The sequence below is a fragment of the Pseudorca crassidens genome, chromosome 1, assembly GCF_039906515.1.
Source record: "Pseudorca crassidens isolate mPseCra1 chromosome 1, mPseCra1.hap1, whole genome shotgun sequence".
Classification (NCBI taxonomy): Eukaryota; Metazoa; Chordata; class Mammalia; order Artiodactyla; family Delphinidae; genus Pseudorca; species Pseudorca crassidens.
The window spans coordinates 179,239,397-179,260,559 of NC_090296.1; the positions used below are offsets into that span (position 1 = coordinate 179,239,397).

General features: G+C 45.8%; 1 protein-coding gene across 5 annotated transcripts in view; it reads left to right on the top strand.

Moving 5' to 3' along the window:
- Nucleotides 1–21,163, top strand: part of CAMK1D (calcium/calmodulin dependent protein kinase ID) — a 417,102-nt gene that overhangs the window by 343,019 nt on the left and 52,920 nt on the right. For all 5 annotated transcript variants that reach the window (XM_067701413.1, XM_067701414.1, XM_067701417.1 and 2 more), the window contains exons 4-5: nt 12,245–12,383; nt 16,728–16,854. In XM_067701413.1, coding sequence (XP_067557514.1) covers nt 12,245–12,383; nt 16,728–16,854 — 266 coding nt within the window. The remainder of the gene's footprint in view (nt 1–12,244; nt 12,384–16,727; nt 16,855–21,163) is intronic.

The following is a 21,163-nucleotide window of genomic DNA, read 5'->3' on the forward strand; positions in this document are numbered from 1 at the left end:
CAAAATTTGCAAATGACAGCAAACTTTGATGGCTTCACTGCTTTCGTTCTGCAAACGGCTTTGGTCTGTTTTGATCTGCCCCATCCAGTCCTTGGGGCACGGATTAGGTCATGACAGTACCAGACAGGCACTTACACCCTGGGGGTCACTGTGTCCCCACACCCTGCTCTATATCACTCATAACTCACCCTTCAGCAAATCATTCTAAATGGATTTTTGACATGATTTTTAAACGGATGGTTATAAAAATATGCTGAAGGGTTCTCTTATTTAGTTGCTTTTAGGTAATCTTCTATTGAGGGGAATTTACGAAGTCTCATCTGCTCAGGGTACCTGGGCAAAGCCAGGACCAGCCAGGTGGGAGAACCATTCACTGGGTGCGTCGGGGGCCCTAGAACATCCTTCAGTGAGGGTGCCTCTTCCAGGCAAAAAAAGCAAAACGCAAAGCAGAAGAGGTCAAGGGGAGATATGATTGGAGAGACGTAGGTAGAGCATGCAAACCAGTAGCAAGTTTAGGTGCCTGGGAGAATTGTGGTTGGATGGCTGGGTGGGTTGATGGATAAATTTGATGATTTAATTCCTCTCTTCCCTCCTCACAGCTCATGATATTTAAACTTCTCTTAGTTGTTAAATGTGTTTTTTAAACAGTTCTAAAGCAAGCATGCTGGGTGTGGGGGCCTCAGAACACTTCTGTTGTGCCCTCCGTGGCATGAGCTTTGAGGATTTGCACAACTGCTTGTGTATGCCATGCCCAGCTACATCCAGATCCCACTCACTGTTTTGTTTTTTGTGTATGTGTGTGCAAAATCTTTCTCTATTCAACATCTGTTTGGTTAGCTTTTTGTCTGTGCCAGGTACCTGGCCAGGTCCTGGCTAAAACAGTGTCAGTGAAGAGGTTGACATTGCCTCTGCCTTCGTGGACGTCACAGTCTGGAATAGGCAGGGGCAGAGTAGGAAGACAAGCATTACACAGACAAATATGCCAACAGTCGATTCTACCTGATGAGTGCTGGGCAGAAATACAGATGCTGAGAGAGAATGTAATGGGGCAGGGGGAAGGGAGGACCTAATCTGGTCTGGGGATCAGGAAAGGCTTTTCTGAAGTAGTGATATTCAAGCTAGGATCTAAATGATGAGTGGGAATTAGAAAGACAAAAATATGTGAGGATTCAACAGGTACAAAGGTGGCCCAGAGCCAGGGAACCCTACAGTGGGCAGCTGTGATCTTTTTTTTTTTTTTTTTTTTTTTGCGGTACGCGGGTCTCTCACCGCTGTGGCCTCTCCCGTCGCGGAGCACAGGCTCCGGACGCGCAGGCTCAGCGGCCATGGCTCACAGGCGCAGCCGCTCCGCGGGCATGTGGGATCTTCCCGGACCGGGGCACGAACCCGCGTCCCCTGCATTGGCAGGCGGGCTCTCAACCACTGCGCCACCAGGGAAGCCCGGCAGCTGTGATCTTGTACATTTGTCAATGCTATTGATAGAAAGTGAACTTGAACTCCGCAGACTTAATGAAGTCTGAACAACAGGTAGACCATTTTTATTTTGGTTGTGTTTTTTTGAAGGCACTGTTAGACCTTTCTCATATTACCTGAAAGCATGGGCTGTCCCATGCATCTGCTGTAAGATTTTCAGTACAGATTGGCTGAGAAACACTAGAATGAATATAAATACCTATAATAAATTAAAGCTGGACAAAGGAATTAACTGCATTTTTTTAGGCTTGTCATAAAACTGGGACCCCATCAAGTTGTCTTCAGATTCTGAATCTCTGAGCATATGTAAAATTGCATAGTTGTTCTCCGTTAGTTTTGAGCAAACTCACCCAAGATAGGCAAAGCTGTGCTTAACAGCCAACTGTCAGTTCCCTACATGGGAGTCAGCAATTTTACGGACTACCTGTAACCACGCCATCCTCCAGACCTATTCCAGAGCCGTCTCCAATCTCTTCCAGTTGTTATCTACTCAAGAAATGCAAAATTATTTTAATACTAGAAAATTGCAAAAGAAAAAAAATTGTTGCCAAGTGAAATTTTCCTCATTAGAACTAATGGTGGGAAGGCCAGTATGTAACAAACATTTCATTACAGAATTTTTCCAAAACTTATATTTGATATATTCAAGAACATCTGTTAATATAAAGCCCATACTGTGTACGTTCTACCACAAGGTCACTGCCTGGGGCTGTGGCACATCTATCAGTATTTCATTAACCTAGAACATCTCAGGAAATGTGCCATCGGAGGTCACATTGCGACCCTCACATTGCGAGTCCTCATTATAGAAGGTTATAGAAATGCATCTAATTAATACAGACAGAAGTCACAATACAACGTTGTAAGATTACGTAAGAAGGCTGACATTGTCACAGATTTCCATCCTAATCAAGTGCATGGATATCTTCAAAAAGTCCAGCCTGTCTGCATGGAGCAGAGAAGAGAGCAGGGGACTCTCCTGCCTGTTCAGCCTGAAGCCCTATGTCACCCTCCTCACACTGCAACTCCCTGTTTCTAGCAGCTCCCTTCACACCGATCCCTTGTCAGTCAGTGGTTGGCTCCTGCCCCCGATCCCCTGCAGAAAAGGGAGAAGGGCACTGATATTTACAAAACACTGCAGCACACCAGGAGTCCGCCTAGGGATTTTCCCTTCATTGTCTCACTTAATTCTTTTTCTTTTTTTAAATTAATTAATTTATTTATTTATTTTGCCTGCGCCGGCATGCAGGATCTTTGCTGCGGCATGTTTAGTTGCGGCATGTGGACTTCTTAGTTGCGGCATGCATGTGGGATCTAGTTCCCGGACCAGGGATTGAAACTGGGGTCCCTGCATTGGGAGCGTAGAGTCTTACCCACTGGACCACCAGGGAAGTCCCCTCACTTAATTCTTAGATCAGGCATAATTCCCCCTTGTATAGTTGAGAAAATGAGGCTCAGATAGGCCAATCCTGTACTCGGACATCTCCAGTCCCAAGGTCTAGAAGCATCTCATATGCCGATGACTCCCAGCTCTTCGCCCCCAGCCCTGATCTTCATCTTCGTAAATACAATGGACATTTCTCTGCCCTCATCTCTCAGCAGCATCTGTCAGGGATGACTAGACCCTTCTCCTTGATTTCCATGGCCCCACACGCCTCCTTTGCTTCCTCCTGCTGTCTGGTCCTTTGCTGGCTCATCCTTATCTGAGTGTTGGATCCCCAGCACTCAAACGCCTTTCCCTTTCCCAGCTACACTCTCCCAGGGGATCAGGTCTACCCTCTTGGCTTTGAAGACCATCTGCATGCTGATGACTTGCTAGTTTTGAACTCTAGCCCTGATCCTCCCCAGGACCTTCAGGCTCGTATCTATGGCAACCTGCTTGACATCTTCATCCCACAGGCATCTCAGACTTCCATATCCTACCCAAGGCTCAAGATCTATGCAACCCACTATGGTAGTGCCATGGAGCTATTTACATTAGTTAATACATTAATTAAAATTAAATAAGATTTAAAAGTCAGTTTTCCAGTTGCACTAGCCACATTTCAGATGCACCGTAGCTCTCTGTGAGTGGTGGTCACCACATCAGATTGCAGAGGAAAAGCATTTCCACCATCACAGGAAGTTCTGGTGGTCAATACTGCCCTAGTTGTTTTTAACCCCTCCAAATTTGCTCTTTCACCAGGGACCCCCTTTTCAAATAATCTAGCTGTTCCTCAAGTCAAAAATCTAGGAGATGTTCTTGATTCCTCTCCTTCCAGCATGCCTTATATCATCTTCATCAGTTAGTCTTGTCTACTGTGTCTCGAAAACATACCTCATGTCTGTATACTTCTCTTAGACTCCAGTGTTCCCCAAGCTGAGCCACCAGCCTCTGTCACGTGGATCACTACAGTGGCTCCGCAACGATCTGCCTTCTTCCACTCTTGCTCTATAACCTATTGTCCACACTGCAGGCAGCCAGAGTGATTTTTGAAAACTGTAAACCAGTTCCCCTGTCTCCTGGCTGAAAACCCTCCAATGATACCTCATCTGATGTAGAATAACCCCCCTGTTTAAATCTTAGTTTACATGGCCTCTTTTTCCATTTGGGCTGCCATAACAAAGTACCATAGATCAGGCGGCTTATAGACAACAGAAATTTGTTTCTCACAGTTTTGGAGCCTGGAAGTCCAAGATCAGAGTGCCAGTGTGGTTGCATTCTGGTAAGAGCCCTCTTCCAGGTTCTGCCAACTTCTTGTGTTCTCATGTGGAAGTAGGGCCAGCTAGTTCTCTGGGGTCTCTGATGAGGGCACTAATCCCATTCATGAGGGCTCCACCCTCATGGCCTGATTACCTCCCAAAAGCTCCACCTCCTAATACCATCACTTTGTGGGTTAGGTCAACATATGAATTTGGTGGGGGTGGGTGGGGAACATAAACATTCAACCCATAACACATGGCCCTGCATGACCTGAGCCTTCGTCTCTCTCAACCACTCTACTCTGCCCACCAGATTCCAGTCACCATGACTTTGCTTTTGGTCCCCAAATACCTTAAGAAAGACCTGTGCTGTCCTAAGGGTCTTAGGACAAGCTCACCCCTTTGCCCAGAAGCTCTCCCAGATCATCACTGGGCTGGCTCTTCCCTGTCATCCAGTGGGGCCATCTCGGAGCCCACATAAAAGTGACTCCACCACATACTCATCTCAGGCTTGTTTCTATCTCCCCACAGCGTTTTGAACTCTCTGAATGTTTCACATTTACCTATTTGTTCATTTATTTCCTTTCTCTTCCTCCTTCACTAGAATATAAGTCATAAATCCTGGGGATTCAATATGGATAAGACACGCTTTGCCATCTTAGAATACAAAAATCTAAAAATGATTTGTAGCAGGGCAGTGCAGTGGAAGCGTGCTGGGCCCATAAAAATGATTTTGTAATTAACTTATCTTTTTTTGGAATGTGGACAGGTGATGGAAGAGATTAACTGTTTTAATCTTGAGCATGCTAATAATTTTTTTCAGCAAATCTTTTCATCCTTTTCTTGAGTAATGCAAAAGTAGAATTTCTCTATCAGAGTCTCAGCAAGCACGTTTCATATACAAAATTAAAACACCTTCACTTCTTTCTTACCCATTGTTTTGGCTGTGACCACATTTTTCCTGGCCAGCCTTGAGGGGCAGCTGGATGGGAGCTGGAGGGGCGTAGCTGGAAAACAGGGAGAGGTGATTGTTAGGAATCACTGAGGCCCCACCAAAGGCAGTGAAAGTTGTTGCCTGGATGGATGGAAGATCAGTGCACACTACAGAGCTGGTTGACATGGAGTCGGAGGAATGGATTTTAGATGCGCTGTTGTGAGCACATCTAAAGGTGGTAGGAAGCCTGCAGGACCGAGACTGTAAAAGCAGTAGGCCTCCAGGATGGCAGGGACAGACCTGCTTTGGAGGACAGGGTACACACCCTGCAAAAGGACTTTGGTTCCAAGATGTCCCTCCCCTCCACGCCCACATGCACAGATGGTCACACTCTCAGTAGCATCTCTCTCAGAAGTGGGTTGCCTTGGATCACAAGCAGCTTAGAATTAAGTGTGGTCCAATGCACCCCATCCAGTCTCTGCTGTGTGGTTTCCAGAATCCTTCGTGATTTGACTCATCCTCACCGGTCACATCTTCCAGATAAGTCTGGCTTCTTTGCATATCTTGTCCGTTCCTGCGTCTCCCTCTTCTCCCTGCCTGTCATGATCTTCCTCCTAATGCCTTCCTTCAGGAATCAGCCAGCACTTTTCTGCCATTCAGTGAGTGCTGTGCTAGACTGAGGACACAAAGGAAGTTCAGATACCTCCTTCAGGAACCTTCCCTAACCACGGATTTCTCCCGTCTACGACGTCCTGTGGTCAGCCAGCCTGGATCACAGCCTGGCAAGTCATTAGTTGCTAGTGGTCTTGATGGTCAACTTGAACTTAATTTGTAGCTCCCCAAATAGAGACTAACTGCATGCCACATGGTGGGCTTATAGAAGGTGCTCACTTAATGCTTCTTTCATTGATTCTATTTCCCTGAAAATTAATTCAGCAAAAACTCCTTTCATGATCGTTCAAATGACTGGACTCTGCCTGCCCACTGGACTTTTCTCCACTTGACTAAATACTGCTCCTCCTTTAAGACAGCTCCGATTCACTTTTTCCTGCCCTGTCCCCTGGCCTTCTGTGGTCTTCCAAAACACCTTCACCCCCTCTCCCTTCAACATCAGAACATCCGTACTGTGTTTTTCTTGTCTGTGTATCTTGGTCACCTGCCCCCCATACACACTGGCCTGTGTACCCCTTGGAAACAGGGACAGCGTATTTTATCACTTGATGCAAGACTGTTTGATTAGGTGAATAAAAAGGCATACAATGCAAGTAAAGTAGCAAAAATGTTTTCCCCCAATAAAGCTTGAAAAAAATATAAAGAGAGTATGCATTCAAAGATACAGTACACAAATATGGACAGTCTGCTTGGGCTGCCATCACAAAATACCACGCACTGGGTGACTCGAAACAACAGAAATTATTTCCTCAGCATTCTAGAGACTGGAAGTCCAAGATCAGAGTGTGGGCATGTTTGGCTTCTCCTGGAGCCTCTCTCTGTGGCTTGCAGACAGCTGCCTTCTCACTGTGTCCTCACGGGGTCCAGCCTCTGTGTTCATCCCTGGTGTCTTCTCTCACTAGACCTGTATGACCTCATTTAACTTTAATTACCTCTTTAAAGGGCCCATCTCCAAGTACAGTCACATTCTGAGTTGTACTTTGGCTGGGGCGGGTGGGGGTGGGGGGCGGCGGTGGGCGGCTGTTAGGATTTCAACATAAAAAAAATGGGGGCTGGGGGGACACAATTCAGTCCATAACACCCAGACACCGAGAAGGGAAAAGAGCCAGAATCAAAATGCAGTGGCACACAAGGGGTTACATTTCTGTGCCCCATTCCACGGAGAGGCGTGTGTTTGTGTTTTGGAAATTTCTGAACAGATTGAGGCTGGGAAGACGTTGTGAAACTGAATTCTGAGAATAAAGGTATTTTGATTATTAAAGTGGGATTTGTTGAAGGAGGGAAATATTGAGGACAGAGTTTTCATGAAATAAACCCTTAATCGTCCCAGAGTGGGTGAGAGTGTCCCCCCAGGAGCAGAGAGTGAGGGCACCAAAGACACATGAAGTCGTGAGGATCAGGGGACAGAGAGACAGCGGGTGCCCTGCATGGGAGGAAGGAAGTTCCAGGGGCTGCCAAGTCGGGACTGGATTGAGGCAAAGACTGATGGTCTTTGTCTTTCTCCAGGCTGCGTGAAAAAAAATTTCTGTCATCTAGGCCTTGGGGTTTCACAGTTGAAAACTGCTTTGTCTGCAGCGTCTCAATCACAACCTGTATGTTTCAGGACTGCCTTCCCCTTAGGATTAAACAGGGGAAATGTTCTTAGAAAACACGCGTTTTTAACCAGCCTTGCTCTGGGGCACATTAAGCCATGTGGCTGCTGTAGCCACGCCTCCCGGGTCTTGAACACTGGCGCTGCCTAGTTATCTGACATTCTTGTGAATTTCGGGCCATGTCTGCTGTAACACTGCTTTTTATCATCCCCAGTATCAGCACTAATACTTCTCAGACTCCTGTCTCTAATATTAATAGCACAGCACTATACTATTTGGCCTTTTTGGGAAGGAAGAAGTTTTTTTCTTTAACCCTCAGATGGTCCCTGGCTGGATCTGAAGATGAAACTCACAAAGACAGATGAATAGGGAAAAAAGCAAACAAATTTTATTGAATTTTTACATATCCACAGGAGGCTTCACAAGGGAATGAAGACCTCAAGAAGTGACCAGGGCAGGAAGCTTTTATACCTTTTAGGCAAACAATAAATTTGTGAAGAATGGACAAGACAAAGTAGTTTGTAATAAGGGTAGTAAATGGTGAAGACGTGTAACGAAGATGATAAGGGTTAGTTGAACATGGTTTACTTGCCAGTTTCACTCTGGGCTGTTAAGAGTCTGTCTCCAGTGAAAGGAGAATTTATTTCCTGCCTTCAGACAGAAAAGTGAGAGCTTCTCTTACATTTACTTGCTTCTTAACTGCCTTCAGTTCAAAATAATTTTATGTCGAAGAGGCATATTTGAGGGTGACATATTCTGGTTTCCACTGGCCTTCTTCATATTTTATTAAATCTAACTCCTAGAGGAATAGATTTTTGGAGCCCATTTTTCAGCATTAGCACAAGTACCATTTTTGAATGAACATGTGGGTGATGTAAGATATGAAACATTTTAGACTATAATTAGCAGTAAATCTTAAAATAAGAGGAAAATATCTACCAAAATCAGATGAAGTTCAAGTGCATGTAAAAAATAACATGGTTTGCCCAGTATTAACAGTGGATGCATGGTATACTGACAAAGTTGTATATAATAGTACATTACAGAATATATTACAGTATAGAATCAAAACTTAGTTTACTTGATCCAGCAACTCTGAAATTCTGTTTCTTGACTATTTTTTAATTTGAAGAGATTTGCATTACTTAAAATTTTGCAAGTAAACAAATTTTATTGAGATCATTACGTCCAACTATTTGGTTTTTGCATAGTTAAGATTCACATACAGTGATAGCAGTGCAGTGTAATAGGCAAGGAAGATCAGAGACTGAGCAAACCCACGTTCACTGCAAAGGCAGGTTATTCTAAATAAATGTCCAAGTTCAAATTGAGAGGAGTAGAGAATTTTTCAAACCATATTCCTGTCTTCTGCTCCCTTAGTCTTCGGTAGCCAGTTTCCTTCTATATAGTTACATCCCCCTAAAGCTGAACCTCTCTCCCATAGCTGCCATTAAGTAATTTTATTTATTGACCTGTTATTATGGTCCTATTCCTTTTCTCCAATCACCTGACCGCTGATCCTTCCAACTACATTCTGATGCTTTGCATGTTTTCATTGGGGAACTCCATTTCTGAAGAGGACCTTTAAACCGCACACATTGGAAGCTTGCCGTAGAAGGATATTGACTCAAGCAAACAACCTGTCAGCTCAGCAGCCCACCACCCCAACCTTCACGTGTCCTGCCAGCCTGAAAATGAGACAGGCCCCTTGCCACGATTCTAAATGTATTTCCTTGTCAGTGATTCTGGGATTCTGGTTGTTCACAAGTGATTTTGAAAGTGATTGGGTGTCTTAGCTCAGGCTCATAACAAAATACCAGCGACTGGGCAGCTTAAAGGACAGAGATGTATTTCTCACAGTTCTGGAGTCTGAGATGTCTAAGATCAAGGTGCTGGCACATTTGGTTCCTGTTAGGCCTCTGTTCCTGGCTTACAGATGGCCACCTTCTCACTAGGTCCTCACATGGCTTAGAGAAAGAAAACTCTCTGGTGTCCCTTATTCTTCTCATGGAGACACTAATTCCATCATCAGGGCCCCACCCTCATGACCTCAACCAAACCTAATTACCTCCGTAAATTCCCACCTCCAAATACCATCACACAGTTTGGGGGAGGGGGACAGTTACAGCTTCAACATATGAACTGGGGGCGGGGGCGCACAAACATTCCGTCTGTAAGAATGACCTTTTGAAATGTGTGCTTAAGGAGATTTCTGGAAAGTATAAAGTGATTTACAAACTTGAAGGTATTTTTATCAGTATTGTTACATTTTTTATTGGCAAGTTTTTAAAACTTTCACCCTGTTCCTTGGTTTCTAAGGAAATGACATTCTTTCTGGTGCAGTTTGGAATTTAAGAAGTGAAATACTAAATGTGCAGAAAATGGAGGCCCTGACACTACATGTGACAGGAGTATCTTAAACTTCAACTCTGATGCTTCAGTTCTTATTGCATTGCTGACCTATCACAGTGAAAATATTATTCAATGGCTATTAGTACCTTATATCACATTGCGGAGAGGTGGACTTTGAGAGAATGGGAAGCAGGGAAGATCAGTTTTGAGGGAGGGAAGGGACCTGGCAAAGTGCAGGTCACAGAGTGCTAAGGGTGGGAGGTGGAGGAAGGGGTGAGCTTTATTTATTTATTTATTTGTTTATTTCTTTGGCTGTGCTGGGTCTCAGCTGTGGTGTGCAGGGTCTAGTTCCCTGACCAGGGATCGCACCAGGGATTGCTCCTGCATTGGGAATGCGGAGTCGTAACTGCTAGACCACCAGGGAGGTCCCAGGGGTGAGCATTGTTGCTCGAGGGCTTCCAGCACCTTGCAGAGGATGTGAGTAGCAGGCAGCCCAGCGGTAAGAAAGCACTGGAACACTAGTAAGTGGTACCATTATTGAAGGTGGGCTGATGTAGGGAATGAGGAGGGGCACAATCAAGACAGGGTTTTCCTCCGGCGCAGCTAATGCCACCTTGATTGGCACCAGCTGCACAGGGTGGCTGGCACCTAATGGGCGCCCAGTACACGTGGAATGAATGATTGAATAAATGATTCAGTGAAGTGAATGCACGCAGGTTCTCCCTACCCCTGGCAACTGTGCATCTCCTGTAATACATCCTCAAGCTCTGCAAAGTTCTTCCATTGAAATCATTGGAAGAAGGTTCCAGAAAAATGAAGAGTGGCGAGAACTTGATGTGAGTTGCTGAGAGGCAATGTCTTGGGATCTGGGCTTACCTAAGGATGGTTAATGTAGACAACATGGTCATCAGGATGTAGTTGCTCCCCTGTTTGTACTTCTTTTCACTCTTTGAATTGCTTTTTATTTCTCCTGAGCGTCCTTCTTCTTTTATCTAGATTGCTCAGTTTGCTTTGGAAATGAGACATTATGCAAGCGCAGTATGGCTTGGAATGATTATATGTAATGGGAAAGACTCTAATACATAGGCCTTTTATAGCTGCAATTGTGTTTTATTAGTTTTTTTGAAAAGAACATTTCAGTGGCTCAGTTACTGAACATTAATTGCGTTGACTTGAAGAAAATGAATCATAGCTTTGTGTGTTAGTGTATGTGTGTGTGTCACTCCTGGGGCCTGTCTTTTAAAGATGTAAAAGTTGTTTGTGAAACTTTTATGATCTTAATATTTCACATACACCTTTTTCATTTTGTTTTTGGAAAATTTTTTTCTCTTTTATTAAAATAGTGCTGATATATCCCTTGAAGCTAATTTCAAGGGATGGCTTAATTATTTGCACAAAGCATTGTTTTTCTTAGAGAAGTCTGTACTCCAAGAATTTGAAGGCAAAGGTATCAGTTGAATTGTTTCTATTCAGGATTTAACAGTTCTGTTACTTTGTTCAACTCAGAGCAACATCAAATCTCAGAGCTGAAAGGGTCTCTGTCCACCAAGGCTTTTTAACCTTTAGTGACCTAGGTCCCCTTTTGATAAATACAAAAAAAAAATGGTAATGCAATCTGAAATTCAAAGAAATTGAAATGAAATATTCTCAACAAAAACCAAAGTAAAACAATGTAATGGAGTGTCGTTCTTCTATCTCTTTTTGTAAATCACAAGTGGCTTTAAGGCTCTGGTGCCTCTCAGGGAGTGGTTGACTAGATTAACTACCTCATTTTACAGATAAAAAGACTGAGGTGCAAAGATTCCAGGAGTGCCCATCCTCTCAGCATCTTAGGAGCAGAACTGGGTCAAGAACCCGGACGTCCTGTTGGCTGCTTCCTGCTTTGCCCATAGCACCCCTCCCACCGCCCAAACCTTTAAGGCTATACTCGCATGCAAAGGAGGCATCTTATCCAGTGTCATCGCCCTATAACTGATGATGCTGATATTCTGGAAGGTTATCCTGAGTTAATGCTGTCCCAGCAGGATGGAGGCAAAGGCCAAGAGAAACTTCTCAGGCCTGGCCAGTCCATGGATCCTGGTTGATTTTTATTTACTTTATTTCGTCCTGGACCATCTGTACCATCATGACATAGAAACACTGCCCTGATATAGCTTCTGGGGAATAAGGGGGCAACATTTAAATCTGAAAATTGATTTTTTTTTTTTTTTTTGCGGTACGCAGGGCTCTCACTGTTGTGGCCTCTCCCGTTGCGGAGCACAGGCTCCGGACGCTCAGGCTCAGCAGCCATGGCTGACGGGCCCAGCCGCTCCGCGGCACGTGGGATCTTCCCGGACCGGGGCACGAACCCGCATCCCCTGCATCGGCAGGCGGACTCTCAACCACTGTGCCACCAGGGAAGCCCTGGATTAATTTTTGAAATAAAGTCTGGGTCTTTCACCATATTGAAAGGTCTTATTGGTAGTTTTCACTGAAAAATTTAACATGTCTTTTTTAACTTATACTGATTGGTTCTCTCTCTCTCTTTTTTTTTTAACAGTGTATCTGGTGGAGAGCTGTTTGACCGGATAGTGGAGAAGGGATTTTACACAGAGAAAGATGCCAGCACTCTGATCCGCCAGGTCTTGGATGCTGTCTACTATCTCCATAGAATGGGCATTGTCCACAGGGACCTCAAGGTGAGGCTGTCGCTTAGCAACACCCTCCAGTTACTTTCCAACCCACAATGCACCTGTCGGAGCAGATTGGCTCCAGAGGAGGGATGAGGTTGCCTTGATGTAGATACAGTGGGCTTTGTGTACTGTTAGTCATCAGGGTCTTTGGGACCCAGAGGTAGCTTGAAGGATGATGAAGATCAACGGGGCTGGCCATTGTTTGGGACATTTAATAACCACTGTACAGCGAAAGGGCCATGGGGAGCTAGGTTGTGTATTGCTTCAAACTTATCTAGAGGGTAATTTTGTTCAAGACCTGGATGCCGTGAAGATTGCCCAGTGCAGTTCTCCAGTCTTTTCCCAATTCCAGCCCTGTTTCAGCGCAACCCACCATATGAAAGAAAGGGAGCAGTAGATAGAGGGTGTGAGGTGAGGGAGAAAGGAAATAAAAGGTTATCCAGAAAGATGGGTTAAATGACATACAGTTACAGCCTTCTCCCAATGTCCTGTCGGTTCCATTCTTATCTTTTCCCTATGAGGTTTTGAAATACTCACCCTTCACCAATAGCATTGAAGGATCTGGGCCTTGGTCACCTTGGCCCAAGGGTCTCTGTGGATGCCGAAGGGTAGGTATCATAGTACCAAGGGTAGGTATCGAACATATCAATTTGAGGAACAGGAAAAAATCTGCGCTGTTGACCCGAGGCTATAAAGTGGCTTCATTCTACAGCAGTTACAGGTCCAGCCCCCAGAACTCACGGCACCAGTCAAGATAGACATCTCACCCCAGCACACATACTCACCACTCCTATCAGAAACACAGGGATTATATTGTGCTGAAGCCATGCTATACACAACTACGGGCAATCTAAATCAATTTAGGGAATAAATGGTAAACGTGTGTTAAAACAGACTGTTAACATGCGGCCGTCATCTGGTGCTGGCTGTCAAGGTATAAAATGGTGTGGCTTTTCCTTTCATAGGAATTCACTGTGAAGTTTTTGCTTTTCTCCATGTTAATCACTTTCCATTAACTAGGGTAGTGGCTCCCAAATGTTAGCCTACATCAGAACTGTCTGGATGGCTTGTAAAAACAGATTGCTGGCTCTACCCCAGAGGTTCTGATCCTGCAGGTCTGCATCAGGGCCCGGGAACTTGCATTTCTAAGGGGTTTACAGATGATGTTGATGTTGGCCTGGGAACCACACTTGGAGAACTGCTGGACGAGGGTATTTGAGGACGTTGATGGACTTCTTACAGCCTTTGCTAGCCTCCTGATGGGTGAAATGGGCCGTGAGCACAAGTAGTTCATCTTCAGGACTTGCAGGTCCTTCAGAGGGCCAGGTAAGGGCTAGGTAAGGTGACCTGGCGCCTCTGTACCAGGCAGCCGTGCCTTCTCTGCTCTCTTGTGCCCTCACCAAATGCCGGTTCTGTGCTTCCAGGCCACAGCAGGCAGCTAGCTCTTCCTGAACAAGTTAGTTTAGTGACCGTAGAGATGTGATGTGGTGTACTTACTAGAAATCATTTCTAAGCAGGTAAGCCATTTCCTAGATGGGCAATGTTTATTTCCCCCTTAGAAAATGGTAAGGAAGGCTTTATTCAAGACTCCTGCAAGAGGGGCATTGCATTAGGGGAGAGAATTGGGCTCCACTGCACATGTGGCAAGGACACATGGGGAGGTATAGCCGTTGAGCAGAGTGAGGGGTCATGGATGGACTGGCTTTATGGGAGATCATGTTTTTTACACGCAGGTAACGCTTTTGGAGAAGTGCATGCAGCTCCCAGCCTGTAGAACTTTAAGATCACCAGGCTTGTAATTGTGGATAGAATGTTACCATTTTAGGACCTTTCTGTGGTCTCTTTTCAGAGGCAAAAGAAGTTTGATCTATGTGGAGGAAGTTGGGGTTCAGGAATTAAATTTTCATAAACCTCTAAGAAAACTAAACTCTGTGATAGAGGCCAGAGCAATAGAGAACATGATTGGGTTCATGTAAGATTAGAGCACAATTTGAGATGCTGCCCTACCCCCACAGGTGGCTATACCTCTTTCTCCCTTCAGAAAGGTATTCTTGTGTCTTCTTGCCCCAGAAGCTGCTAACGATGATCAGTTGTCTTTTTTTCAAAACAGGCGAAATGTCCCCTGTTGCTTCCTCCCGTTAGGCACTGTTACCCTTTGGAGCTGGGTCATGCTTTGCTGTGCGAGGCTGTCCTGTGCCTGTTCAGTAGCGTCCCTGGTCTCTACCCACTAGATACCTGTACCAGTCCTGAAGTTTTGACCACCAAAAAATGTCTCTAGGCATTGCCAAATGTCTCCTGGGGGGCAAAATTGTCCCCAGGTGAGAACACTGGATCAGGAGTATGACTATAGGTAACATGAACTTTACAGGAAGTGTTGATTCAGATCTTTTAGAAGCTTGTTATGTGAACAAGCGTTGGAATTGACATCCCAAGTCAAGTATTGGCCACGAATTGTCTTGCAAAGATGCCATAAAATACAGAAAAATCATTTTTCGGTGAGTCCTGGGCCTCATAGGATCCCAGGAAGCATCGTAAGATCGCCTCCCTCCTCCTGCCCCTCCATCCTCACAGCCCTCCTACTGCCTAGTGGGGGCCTCCACCCACATCATCCCTGAGCCCATCTTCCCTCCCACTTTTTCCCTGTTCACCCCTCCCCACAAGTAAAGCCCTGCTGTGCTTACTAAGTCTGGAGGTAAGTAAAAGTATTGACCTAAGCTGAGAATGGCCAGTCCACTGAACCCTCCTTGGCGATTGCCCTTCAGAAGAGCAGTTCATTGATCCAAATGCGTCTCCTGTAGGAGGAAGGTATCAGGAGAGATTCGGGGCTCTTAGGCCGTCTCCTGCCTGGATGCAGCCTTGTCTAGGAGCATGAGATCCTTGACTTTACAGCTGTAGAAGTACTGGGACAGGAAGTTATAAAATCAGACACTTTTAAAAAAAATTCTCTTTGCACCCATGATTGGATTCTTACTGTTCATCAAAGGCGAATCCCTAAACATTCAGAGAAGCCAAGAGCCACGTGCGCTGTTTGGTTAGATTATTTCCCTCTGCTTTCTAAGTGTTGTTGTTTCTACTATTGATTGGCTCATTTTATTCTAGTTTAAAAGGAATTGAAAGCATCCTCAAGCATACATTTGATTTTCTTCTAATTTTATGCTTCATCCACAGGGTTAAAGTCACTGTGAATGATGTATCATGTTATTTTGAGTGAGGGGTAGTATTTTTTTCCTTGGGGTTCAGTTAAAGAAAAAAATGGTTCTGACACATGTTAAAATGGTAAGGAAGGCTTTATTCAAGACTCCTGCAAGAGGGGCATTGCATTAGGGGAGAGAATTGGGCTGCACATGTGGCAAGGACACATGGGGATGTATAGCCGTTGAGCAGAGTGAGGGGTCATGGATGGAAAATTACTGTGAGAGACAGCAAGGGTAGGGGGATGCTTGCTCAACATCTCCCTCCGTCTCCATAAGCCCCGCCCCCATTTTTTGCCGGAAACAACCAGATTCCCCAATTTTCCACAAGATGTCATACAAACGAAACTTTGCTGTCTCCTGGTTTACCCCAGGATTGCCATCCGTAAGCCCCTCCCATGTAGACACCACGGGGGTGCCACTGATGTATACAGACTTAGAGTGGAAACGGGAGCTGTAATCGGACCTTTGCTGCATGTCGTGCATTACTGCTGCCTGAGCTCTGACATTTCATTTTACAGTCAGGGAAGCAAACGAGGAACCATCTTGACCCGTCTTCTACAGAAACAGAGCTTTTAAGGACACATGGCTAGAAAGCTCTAGATCTTCTGCCTCCGATTCATTCGGTGATGACCTCCCCCTGTTCCCCAGGGAGCGGAGCGCTCGGATATCAGCTGCCCCAGGAAAGGGGGAAGTGCAGTGCATGTGCCCGAGCTATGGACACAGGACGTCCCTTAGGGCGGGGAGAGAGACCCTTAGGTTGGAGACAGGTTGCTGACAAGGGTCAGAAAAAAGAAACCGAATAGCACCTGCAAAGACAGTTTTCTTTCTGGGAATCTCTGTGCCCCGAACCCAAGAAATGAATTGACAAGTCTGAGAGACATCTGCTTTCTAGTTGCCTCAATATATGGTTCATGGTTCTTAAGTAGAGAAAATACTAATAAGGGAAAGGGGCTCACATGTATTGAAAATCCGTAAATGCCCAATACGATATAAGGCACCCTGCATTGTTTTCACTAAACACTGCTTTTCTTAAGGCGTTTACTGTGTCTAAAGGTCAAGTCTGTTCTTCCATTGTCATTAAGTTTTGGTGGTTTGGTGAGGCTCCCACAAGTAACCCAGCTTTTAAAATGGATTTCTTTTTTACATTTCTTTTTAGCCTGAGAACCTATTGTACTACAGCCAGGATGAAGAGTCCAAAATCATGATCAGTGACTTTGGATTGTCCAAAATGGAGGGCAAAGGAGACGTGATGTCCACAGCCTGTGGGACCCCAGGCTATGTCGGTAAGGACTGCGTGTGTGTGTTTTCCCACTTGTCAACCTGATCGCTTGTCTTAAGCATTCGAGCCTGGCACGTGATCACAGCTGCCTTCGTTTCCCTTGAGGGAGGAATAAAAAGACTGAGAGACACTGGAATGAGTTTGAAGGGAAGTGATTTCCCCTGAAACCTTTTAATAGTTGGGTGGAAATCCCGTTTGATTTGGGCGTGGGCCTGTGTGGAGGCCAGGAATCGATTTGGGTGAATTCCCAGGTTCTAAGACCAGAAATACGTCATGTGTATCTATGTTTTTAAATGATTTACAGTGACATGTGGGATGACAATAAGGTGCAAACACACATAAAACAAAATGTTGAGATAGAAACACGTAGAAAGAAAATATTGATAGGAGGAATCTGGTTCAGACCTTGACCAAGTCACTCTCTTTAATTAGCCAATCCTGATCTGTCCTGGAGAAGCCAAGAATTAAAGTTTTTTCTAAAATCAGAACCCCAGAGATCCTTTGTCCCTGACACTCAGAATGCAGAAAATGCTGTGGCAGACCTGAGCACATACTAAGACTCAACTTCCATCTTCTGGGGGCCCAGAGAAAGGCCATCGGAACTGTGTACGAAGTTATCGAGGCTTCCATTTGCATGACTGTATAAATGCCTGCTATGTACCAGATGCTGTTCTAGGCACTGGGGTGAAGACAGTGAATGAGACGGAACACCTGCCCTTGTGGAGCTGACCTTTCAGTTGGGAGAGACAGGCAGAAAAGAAACAGGGGGCATTTCAGATCTTACATGCTATGAAGAAGACAAAACGGGAGTGTATGATAGAATGACAGGTGTGAAGAGGGGTTGGGACATTTAAGGGGACAGGAGGAGACTCAGGCATTAGCCTTCATGACGAGAAGCAGCCCCAACCATGGGAAAGTCAGGGGACAGAGTTCCAGGTGGAGGCATCAGCTTGTGCTGGGGAGAGAGTGAGTACAAGCTAGGAAGGTCTAAGAGCAGGAAGAACTGAGACTGGAAGAGACTTTGAGAAAATGGAGACCAAGGCTGAATTCTCATCATACAGACCATGATGGCTTTTCTTAATGAGAACAGTAAGCCTGCCCTGAAGGAGAGGAGGTGATGTTAGATGACCAATGTTATTCCTGTTTGTTTGGGGATACAACCACGTGACCTTCCCAGGCAGGCTGAGGGAAGCAGGCCTCAGCTAAACGTGTCTGGGGCCCAGAGCATGGTCAGAAACTTCGAAAGACCTCGGAGGCAATTCAGGGCCCTCCAAGTGCTTGCATGATAATGGGCGTTAAGTCATCACTGTTAATGTCACAGCTGGTGCACTTTTAAAGGAACTCAGGAGAAAAGAACAGACTTGAGGGGAATAGAGACTAAAATGAGGGGAAGGGAAGGAAGCCACAGATTTAGGAGGAGATCAAGATGGTATAAATGTGGGAGGGGAGGAGAAGATGTGGTCAGTACCTGTTAGCTCTCGACTGTCACAGTACCCAGGAATTTTGTCCCTGGGTTGTGTGTATGCACTAGATACAGAAGGGGAGATGGTTCTGATCGTGTCTGCGAAGCCAGCACATCTGATGGAGATGCATGGCCGGGTGAGCAGTCCCCGTTCTAGGAGAGAAAAGTCATGGTTTCGGGAAGAGCTTGGACTCCATCAGGAGGACTTGGATCAGCAGCTGTGGTGTGAGATGCACGTGTAGACACGTGTGTGCCCTGAGGTGGGGGCCGTGGGTGCAAATGTGAGCGTGTGCGGTGTGTGTGTGATGTGTGTGTGTGTGGAATTTCTCCAGTTCAGTCTAAGCCACCAGGCAAGCGGCAAATAAAAATGAATGAGACAAGCTTATTCTCATTTCTCTTAAAAGACAGGGAGGAAAAAAGCCGGTTCCAACCGTGGTGAGTCATAGGCATCAGAAAATGGACAGGCCTATGAGGTCATGGGGTCCAGTCCCCTGCTGGAATGGCTTTGCTCTGCTCCGCAGGGGCTGCTGCCCAGGCCACGCCGGGCGAGGAAGCTGAGGATGCTGTAGCCGCCCAGCTCCTGCTTCAGGACGTGGGCTCTGACAGAGAATGTGCATATTTACATAGGCATCGTACTGTTCTCGTATTTGGAAAGCTCCAGCACTTTCTAAATGGATTTTCGCTTTTTTACATTTTGACAGAGCTTGTGGAATGGCAGTTTCTCTGGGTTTCTAAGTGGCTGCCATCCTAGTGGTCTGGTTGTGTTTAGATGTCAGTCGCTGATGAGTCTGGGAACCGGGACTGGGGTGTGGATGTGGCCTTTGCTCTTTTACCCTAAATGGTGGCAAGTGGAGCCGTCGGGTAATTCTGTTGTCAGATACAGAGTTTTCCTGGAGTGAAGAGGGGAAAGGAGGACTATGGGAATATGGCAATTCTGTTTGTTCACATTTATTGAGCACCAAGATTCTTGGGGGACCTTTTAGAGTAAGAAAGGGGCAACACTGGGGAGCTTGTGTCTACGTAGACATGCCTTGGGCAGTGAGCAGCTGAGCTTAGGCTGTTTCTCCCCAACAGTCTGCATGGCAAGCTCCTATTCGACCATTAAAGCCCAGCTTACGTGACCCTTTTTTTGTTTTTATTTTAAATTTATTTATTTGTTTTTATTTTTGGCTGTGTTGGGTCTTCGTTGCTGTGCACAGTCTTTCTCTAGTTACAGTGAGCAGGGGCTACTCTTCATTGTGGGGCGTGGGCTTCTCATTGTCGTGGCTTCTCTTGTCGCACAGCATGGGCTCTAGGCACGTGGGCTTCCGTAGTTGTGGCACGAGGGCTCAGTAGTTGTGGCTTGTGGGCTCTAGAGCACAGGCTCAGTAGTTGTGGCGCACGGGCTTAGTTGCTCCGCGGCATGTGGGATCTTCCCGGACCAGGGCTCGAACCCATGTCCCCTGCATTGGCAGGCAGATTCTTAACCACTGCACCACCAGGGAAGCCCTACACGACCCTCTTTTGACTGCTTTCCCAACATCCATCCTCTCCTTTGTCATCCTGGTTATTTTCCTTTTCTTACCACATTGCATCAGCTTCCATATTTATCCGTGTCTCTCCCCCTCTCCACTAGAGCAGGGGCTCTGGCTTACTCATCTTTGCACAGATGCTTGTTGAATTCAATAAAAACCTAAGCTTCGTAAACATGAGCGATATTTTATTTCTCTGCTCCCCTTCTCTTCATTCAGCATGTGTTTATTGAATTCCTGTTATGTGTCACGCACAAGAGTTTGGTGTTAGGAATACAAATACAAATTAGATAGAGTCTCTGACCTCAGAATGTTCACAGTATTGTGAGAGAGAGGGCTAACAGGTAAATTGAATAATGTATGGTGAGTGCTATATTATGCCTCATTCAAGAATTATTTATTTAGTGCCTACCTTCTGTGCTAGGCACTGGGGATGCATCAGTAGAAAGAAAAAACAACAGATAAAAATCCTCAACCTCGTGGTACTTACATCTGAGTGAGAGGGAAACGGGCTATAAGCAAACAGCTAAATATATTAATTAGCATCTTAGATGGACATGCGTGCTATGCAGAAAAATAAGGCAGGAAAGACAATAGGAAGTGTGTGTGTGTCTGTGTGTGTGTGTGTGTCTGTGTATGTGTGTGCAGGGGGTTGTCATTTTAACTACACTGATCAAGGCAGCCCTCAGTAAGAAGGTGACAGTGGGGTAAAGGTATGATTGCAGTGAAGGAGCCAGCCGTGCCGTTATTGGGAGGAAGAGCATTCCAAGGATGGTTCAAAGGCCCTGGGGCAGGAGTGTGGGAGGAGCAACAGGAGCAGGGTGAGAAAGGAGGAAGTCAGAGAAGCAGAGGGCAGGGCATGTGCAGACCAGGACTTAGAAGTCGCTGTCATGACCACGGGTGGCTGGAAGCCGCTGGAGGGATCTGAGGTAACGGGTGACATGATCCAACTTTCACCAAGATCCCTGTGGGGGACAGGCTGGGATAAGGAGAGGTGGCAGGGGGGACAGGGCCAGGGTGGAAGGAAGGAGACCAGCTAGAAGGCTCTGGAGTCGTCCAGGCGAGAAATGGTCGGGGCTGGGTCAGGTTGGCAGAGTGGAAGTGATGAGACGCTGTGGGATTCTGAATGTGATGTGCAGGTGACGTCATCAAGATTTTCTGAAAACCCAGAAGTAGGGTTTGAAAGAGAGAGACATCAAGGGTAATTCCAAGGGTTTTGGCCTGAGTCCTTGGAAGAGTGCAGTTGCCTTTAATTAAGATGTGGGGGGAGAACGTTGCAGAAGTATCACCAGGGGTTCAGGTTTGGATTTGATAACATCTGTGAGGTCCGGAAGGCAGCT